The following is a 7765-nucleotide window of genomic DNA, read 5'->3' as shown; positions in this document are numbered from 1 at the left end:
TAGACTTTCATCATAGACATCAGTAAAATATTTTTAACTTTTCTGTAAGTAATTATCTGATCTAATTATTTTAGAAAAATGACGCCTTGGTGGTTAGTACTGGGTCCCGTTGGTTCCTGATTGCGTTTGTAAAATGTTGGTTCAGCCATAGGTGCTAGAATGTTTTATAATATCGAAATATCTCGTACTCTTGAGTTTATATTCGTACATACGACCTAGGCCCCAGGGCCATTAAACTCAATTAATAAAAACCTGTAGTTTTCTTTAAAAATACTTTTCTTTAATAAGTTATGTTGTGGTTTATGAACCCAGGAGGAAAGGTGTAGTATTGGGAAAGTAGCAAGAGTTCAATAATACTAAAAACTTATTTGGTTAAAAAAGTATGCCTTTTTATTCTTTCAAATAGTCTTCATCTAAATTTTATAAGAACATTGGACACAATCGAAGCTTTTTTACCGATAAATAAGTATAAATAATTTCATATTCACATAAATTGTCTTATTTATACATACATTACATTTATTTAATATCAGTCCTCTCAAAAGGTCCATTCTCTCCCTGCAAATTAAATTTTATTATTTACATAGCGATAGGGATTCGCGTCTACCGTACATACATACATCAACAATTAACAATTAATAGAGACTATTTACAAAATATATTCACAGACACTCACAGGTTCATACGTCACCGTTCACTCACGCGTCGATTTCATTCACTCGATTTGGCATATGGATGGCGGCACGTCACTAGCAATCGTTCCATGCGAGCCACCAGGGCGCGCTGCAATCTTCGCGCTTCCGCCGCCGCCGCTCGGCGCGGTCCGCGCGCTTCTTCACGAAGCGGATGTTGTAGGGGTCCTCTGCTAGCTCCGGATAGCGCGCCACGTCGTGGACGTACTCGCCCTCGTAGCCGACTGCGGAACCAGCCTTCTGTATCTCGTCTAGCTCGGCCGCCGACCACTCCAACGAACCGCCGAGCCCGCTGCGCAGCGTCTCGCGCTCTCTGTGCCACGCTTTGCGCACCGCTGCGGCTTTAGCGTGATGCAACAATCGTTGTCTTTCTCTTTCGGCACTCGTGCCATACCGCAGATTCACTATACTCGTCTTTCCATGAATTTTCACGTCAGCATACGACCTTCCGCCTTCCGCTACCTCGTGGAAGGTAACGTTTAATTTACCCTGCATTCGTTTAAGTTGCTGTTTATCGTCAGCGGCGCGCCATGTCTCTTCTTTTACGAAATAGAATACATCTTGCTGGTCTCCGTGCACGATAAAAGAGAAAGGCAGTAAATGAGAGCGGTTGAAGACTGACGTGTATACATCTTTGTATATGGCGTTGGCAGAGGGTACAGCGGTTACGACCGCTCGTCCACGTGAGTTTCGTGATACGAGAATCCCTCTTCCAAATGGAGGTTCAGAATCTGAGCCGATGCGTTTGGGAGCTAAGTTCAAAGCATCCGTTTTGAGAGCAGACATTGCTGGTATAGAAAGGCTTCTGAAGTCTGCTATCCGTTTGTTAGACATGTGAGACAGGAATCCAGATTCTATGGTGACGGTTGGCAGTAGCGACATGGCGGACGGCAGACCGGGGCTGGAGTCTGTAGGGGCGACACCCCACACTGGGCGTCCTCGAGGTATGCTGGGTAGCACAGAGCCACCAGGTAATTCGTCTGGATATAGTTGAGGAGCAAGGCTCTTGGTGTCGTAGCCTAGCAGTTTCAACCATGATAAATGATCTGCAACAAGTGAGAAATTAGTAATTGTTAATTTTATACCAAAGAAAGGTACTCATAGGATATGCCTTTTTAAATTGTTTATTAGTGTATAAAGTAAAATTTTCATTACCTGTAGGTTTCTTGTTCTGTGGTCTCACGTTGATAGGATCGTTGCCGTTGAATCTGTATAGGTGCAATTGAGTCGGATTATGGATTCTCTCTATCAAATTTTCCCAAAGCGGTGACATCCACTGTCCTATTAGAGGATCGTAGACCTTTCCATTGGCCATGTGTACCAACGACGTCACTTGGTCCAAGAGACCACCACAGAAATCTACTGGGAGGTACAGGTAGGGATTCGAGTCATAAACGATGTGACCATATGGGGATCTCATGATTTCTCGAATGCCTTCTCCATATTGATTAAAGACCATCACAGGCGTTCCGCATTGATCAGTAGCGATGTAGTATTTATGACGGGCAACCTAAAAATAAAAGAAATATGTGAGAGAAACGTTCAAATCATTGAGTAATTAAAATAAAAATGATGAAAATTACCCAGTCGCTTACCTGAGTATAGATGAGATGTCCTCTGTCATCGTAAACCAAAGTCATAAATCTATTTTCTCGTGGAGAATAAATATGGCTGACTTCATGTGGTTTCTCTTTGTTTGTGTAGAAGAATTGCGTCACGTTTCCAAAGTTATCTTTTCTAGTTGACAGCCTGAAAACAAAAATATTTTATAATGAAATTCATCCAAGTAAGGCAAGGTTTGAGTATTAAACTAGTCATTCAAGTATAATAATTGTAACAAACCTGTCTAAATGATCATAGTAGTAGCGAACATCGAACCTTCCGCGTTTGCTGGCCCTAATCAAAAGGCCTTTCGAATTATACTGGAACCTTTCTTCTCTAGCATTTTGGGAAACCAATCCACGGCTGTCATATCGATATTGCCCTTCGCCGAATTTTATGATGCGGTCCATGTCATTATATTCCATTGGGATAGTATTTCCCCTATAAGTCAATGATAGCATATTTCCATTGTCATCATATCTAAAGCCCCAAGGTTCCTGTGCTTCAACACCAGTGAGTTGACCATCACAATCCCATGTATAATTTTTAACATTCGTGTATGTATTTACTCCGACATTCCTTGTGTGTGTTCTTGTTTGAGAAATTCTACCATGTTTGTCGTATGAAAATTCCATTCGGAATACTTCCATTCTGTGAATATTTACAGTAACTTCCTTTTCTAGGAATTGCTCATCGAGTGCCCGAGAAAACATTGCGATACCGTCGAAAACTGATGTCTCATTCCATTTCTGTTTTGACACAGTAAACTGCCCAAGAATCTCAGGTTCTCCTGTCTTTGAGTTATAGACGATGTGATGAGGTATTAAAGTCTGACCACCAATACGGCCTTGAACCGACGTCACTCGGTAATTGTTGTCGTATTCATAAATTATTTTAGCATTACTTAGACCAGTTTTAGCTCCATAATCAAGTCTCTCTTCCATGAGAAGACCACCTGCATAAGTAGATTCCCATCGATAGTCTACATCGCGATCTACGTGCAGTATTTCCGATGGCAGTCCACTGTTTTCTGCATAGTGTATTTGGGTCTGTCCATCGCCATGGACTACTTCCGAAACTTTGTTCGTCGTAAAATAACGGTACACTACTCTTGCTCCATCGCCAGGAAATACTGTTTGTAAGAGTTCGCCAGTATGGGAGTAGTGCTGCAAATATTTCCTAGATGACCCTGGTGGCGTGTATGTCACTCTCAAGAACCCAATAGATGGTTGTACGCTGAAGGAGTGGTTACTTCCAGACGGTAAAATTACATGTGTTAAACCTCCATCATCGTCGTAAACGTATTTGAAACTTCTTTGACTGGCTAAAGAAATCTTGGAAACTAGATTTCCGTCATTATAATAAATAAATTTCGTTCCATCTTGAGGACTTGTTATTTCCGCTAACATCCCATGAGAATTGTAACTAAATGTTTCTTCTGTCTCGCCCCATTTCCAACCATTTACCCTGTAGAATCGATCATATGAAATATTAAGAGGAACGCCAGCGCCATGAGGGGTAAATGAAAGAGGTAATCCGGCTACGTCATACGCTATAGTAAATAATGGATTTCTGTCAGCATTGAAGAAAGTTTCACGACTCTTGAATTGATCAAACTCTATAATTAGAACTCGAGAATCGTTAACCCAAATCTCGCGGTTCAGAGTTTGTTGAGGATTTCTTACATCTCCCACAAGAGTGTAAAGGGAATACATGTTGTTAATGAGCCCATCGCCAAATGTAGTTGTTTGATGTGACCACATATGGAGCATCTCAGCTTCAATAGGTAGAGCGGCTTCTAATAGAGGATGTTTAGCGGCTGCAATACTTTCAAACTTTCCTCCCCATGGTGTATCTAGGACTAATGTATTGTTGGTATAAATTCTGCCTTCGGTAACTTGCTTTCCGTTATTTATTGTGATCTGTTTGAATGATTGACCGTGTAACACATATTCACATTTCTTGGCAACACCAACGGGAATAGTGCTTGATGGATTAGAAACTGTAACGGCAAGCCCGTAATTTTTAGCTAAGCCAGATGATATTTGGACTTGCTCTCCTGAAGGCATAATTATTTTTGTGACGCGTCCCAACTCGTCGTAATTATAAATGACAGTATCACCAGCCTGTGGACAAACAAAATTTTTAATTAATAAAACGTCAAATTAACAACTGACGCCAACTACAATCAGGACAAATGCGAATATTTGAATAAAAACATACCCCTGATCGGCTGTTGAGTAATCCTGTATTAGCATCATAATCCATTTCTATTTCTGTAGTACCCTTTTCTGTTATCCGTGTCAGGTACCCAATACCAGATACTTTTAGTTCTAATTTATGGTCTTGCGTATTTTCGATCGAGCTGACAACATTGCTATAGTCCCTTAAGAGTTGTATTTTATTTCCTGAAGCATCAGTTACAGTAGATAGTTTACCAAAGCTTGTATTTTTAGAATAAAGGAATGAATATCTAGTCTTGCCAGAAGTCAAGTCTTTTGTGGTGATATGTTGTCCATAGCGGTTGAACACATAGATTTCTGAAGTAGGCGGATATGGTATTCTGAATTCTCCATTTTCGTCATGGGATGGCAGATAGTGTTTTAGAGCCAAGATGTGTAGAGATCCTGTAATTAAAATAGCAAAAATAATAATTTGCAACCATTACATTATAATAATTATAATCTGTCGTTATTTTCTTATTGATAATTTGTTAAAACCATACGATCCTTACCTTGATCAACGACATTTAGGACACCATCAGGTGTAACAGCTAAAGCAGATATTGTTTGGAACTTTGCATTGGATGATAACAATGTTTCTGTACTTGTAGGCGGTTCATCCCCAGCCACAACACTAAGTTTACACGGACAACCTGCACCTTCATCCCTGGAGTTTGTAGGTAGAACTGTTGCTGACATTGACGAGTTGCATTCACAACTCAATTCTTTCAAGTTCTCTTGTACTTTTCCAGCGAAATGCATGATCTTCCCAGATGGATCGATAGTTTTGATCGTATTTGATTTCTTAGCATCAGATTCGGCCACATATAAAATTCCAGTCGGTGCAAAAGCTATAGCTAATATCGTGCCCAGACTTGAATCTTCTCTGAACTCTGTGTTTGTTTTGTTAGTGGTCTTGCTGATCGGTTTACCATCGCTTCCTAGCCGACAGTGAGAAGGTTGTCCAGCGACTACTTTTATTTTCATATCAACTGTTAGTTTAAGAATTATTCTATCATCAATGAAGTAAAGCGATCCATCCAGTGGTGATAATGCTACTCCGGTAGGCCACTGTAATTGTGCTTCATATGGAGGTATTGCACCACGGCACGGAACAGGCGACCAGTGATTGTGGTGACCATGATGACCAACGAGTGTATGGATGATTCCATTTGGATCGACTGCTCTAATGTTTGTTCCGTCGGCAATATACATAGTTCTATCTGCTGCAATAGCAAGACCTGAAAATGCGAATGTTATTAGTTCTCAATCCCTTGCTGTTTAAAAATAAAAAATATTAAACGAGTCTTTAAACAAACCTTTGGGATGAGCCAGCTTGGCTTTGATAGCAGGTCCTTCATCGCCGCAATTAGAATCGTCGCCAGGTACGCATCGGTCACCGTTACCAACCACTGGTTCAGAGTTTGTTGCTGGGTCGCGAACTTTCTCCAATAGTAACACTTTGCGCACTTGGTGTCTCTCTGAATCTGATATGTACAAGTTTCCATCGGCTGGTGATATGCAGATATAGTACTGATACGCGACTTGTGTAGTTCTGTAAACATATGTAGATTATCATTCAAATACCTGCATTGCATGGGCATTTTAAACATTCAGCCTTGTGTATATAATATGTGGATGGATGTGGTGGATCATCCACCCATCTTTATTGATTTATATAAACATATTATTTTCGATGATGACGATGTTCATGATGATGTCAGTGTAATTACCACTATTTGGGCACTATAAAGGTTTGGCAAGAGGCAGTCAATGGAGTGATATGGATAATAACTCACTCTAATTGTAGAACCGTGGTGACAACGCCCTCAGGAGTGATTCTGCGGACGAAATTGAAGTCGCCCACGTATAGAGATCCATCAGGTCCAGAAGTCAGCGCAGTGGGTGTGAGGAGTCGGGAGTCCGCCGCCTTCCCGTTGCAATGGTCGGGGCAGTCCAGGGAGCGACGGAGACCAGTACCCATTACCACCTTAAATAATTTTTTTAATGATTGAAGCGTGTTCATCGCCAATGACAAAAGCACCTAAGTTCATAATCTATTTATCCATTTATAATTATTTATAGGTAGTGTTCTAAAGGTACAATTAAAGAAAACTTTATGCTTGCGACATAAGCTCAGACTGGTAATCGATGAAAATTGTAAATACTTATAACCAACTTGCGAAAAAAAAGTATTGCGAAGATCACAGTTTCTGAAGTAAAAATTAATTCATTATTCATAGAGTAGAAAATTACCTGTACGGTCCTTGGATACTGCTTCAAATGAAGCAGGGCTCCATCCCCCTTCTGAAGAATACCCTCATGGAAATTGTAATGATGGTGGATGTCAAGCCCCCAGCCGCCGATGTCTGATATATCTACATCGAAGCCGGCCAGGGTCGCGGTTTGCGTCTCCCAGACGATTGACGCACAGGAGGAGTATTCATAACCGATTGAAATTTTGGCTTGAGCTTGGCCGTAGACCTAAAAATAACAAAGAAAGTCTAAAATTCCCATGTTTCTAGGCATTTTCCTTTATTAACTCTTACAACATGTGCGGTATGCCTTTGTTCTTTTTCGCTACCAGACCACCATAGAAACTGACGTATAGCTAGGTTAGACATGATGCAATCCAGTTTGAATTTGATTTTAATGGATTGTTTCTTTTGGTCAAGTACTTAGTAACATTATTAGAAAAGAATCTTCATAAAAAAGTTTTATACAGATCCTTCACAATTTTTGTCTTGTCTTACCTTTTGTTTGTAAACGTTTCGTTTGTTCCAAGCAAACACATGAGTCAAATCAGGATCGGCTTCGTAAGTGTGTGTGTGCAGTGAGCCTTCTATTTCGACGCGCACGTGGACGCGCGTTAGAGACGCGGGCACGACGCGCCGCGTTAGCTGCACATGCACGCAAGACAGGTAGCCCGCTGACTGGGAGGACCTGTACGTCAGCTTCACTGAAGAACCGGGGATACCAATGGATTCGCTCACGATCTGAAATAGATTCGGGAATCTTTGCGTAAGCGCGTTTTATAACATAATACTAGCTGTGCCCGCGACTCCGTCCGCGTAGAATAGTTATTTTGGGCATCATTGAAGCTCTCAAGGGTGATTAATTTTCCCCGTTTTTTTCACATTTCCCATTATTTCTTCGCTTCTAATAGTTTCAGCGTGATGTAATATAGTCTAAAGCCTTCCTCGATAAATGGTCTATTTAACACAAAATGAATTTTTCAATTAGAACCAG

General features: G+C 40.8%; 1 protein-coding gene across 1 annotated transcript in view; it reads right to left on the bottom strand.

Annotated features, from left to right (window-relative positions):
* Positions 1–394: 394 nt before the first annotated feature.
* The window catches only part of LOC106131321 (teneurin-a), a 48349-nt gene continuing 40978 nt past the window's right edge, over positions 395–7765 (bottom strand). Inside the window, exons 14-23 of the mRNA XM_013330389.2 lie at positions 7270–7512; positions 6773–7000; positions 6316–6506; positions 5836–6071; positions 5029–5757; positions 4518–4921; positions 2535–4420; positions 2288–2441; positions 1848–2202; positions 395–1738 (exon numbers count right to left, since the gene is read on the bottom strand). Coding sequence (XP_013185843.2) covers positions 750–1738; positions 1848–2202; positions 2288–2441; positions 2535–4420; positions 4518–4921; positions 5029–5757; positions 5836–6071; positions 6316–6506; positions 6773–7000; positions 7270–7512 — 5415 coding nt within the window. The 3' untranslated portion in view covers positions 395–749. The remainder of the gene's footprint in view (positions 1739–1847; positions 2203–2287; positions 2442–2534; positions 4421–4517; positions 4922–5028; positions 5758–5835; positions 6072–6315; positions 6507–6772; positions 7001–7269; positions 7513–7765) is intronic.

Source organism: Amyelois transitella, chromosome 6, assembly GCF_032362555.1.
Source record: "Amyelois transitella isolate CPQ chromosome 6, ilAmyTran1.1, whole genome shotgun sequence".
Classification (NCBI taxonomy): Eukaryota; Metazoa; Arthropoda; class Insecta; order Lepidoptera; family Pyralidae; genus Amyelois; species Amyelois transitella.
The sequence above is the reverse complement of the archived record's forward strand: the minus strand, read 5'-3'. Positions and strand labels throughout refer to the sequence as shown.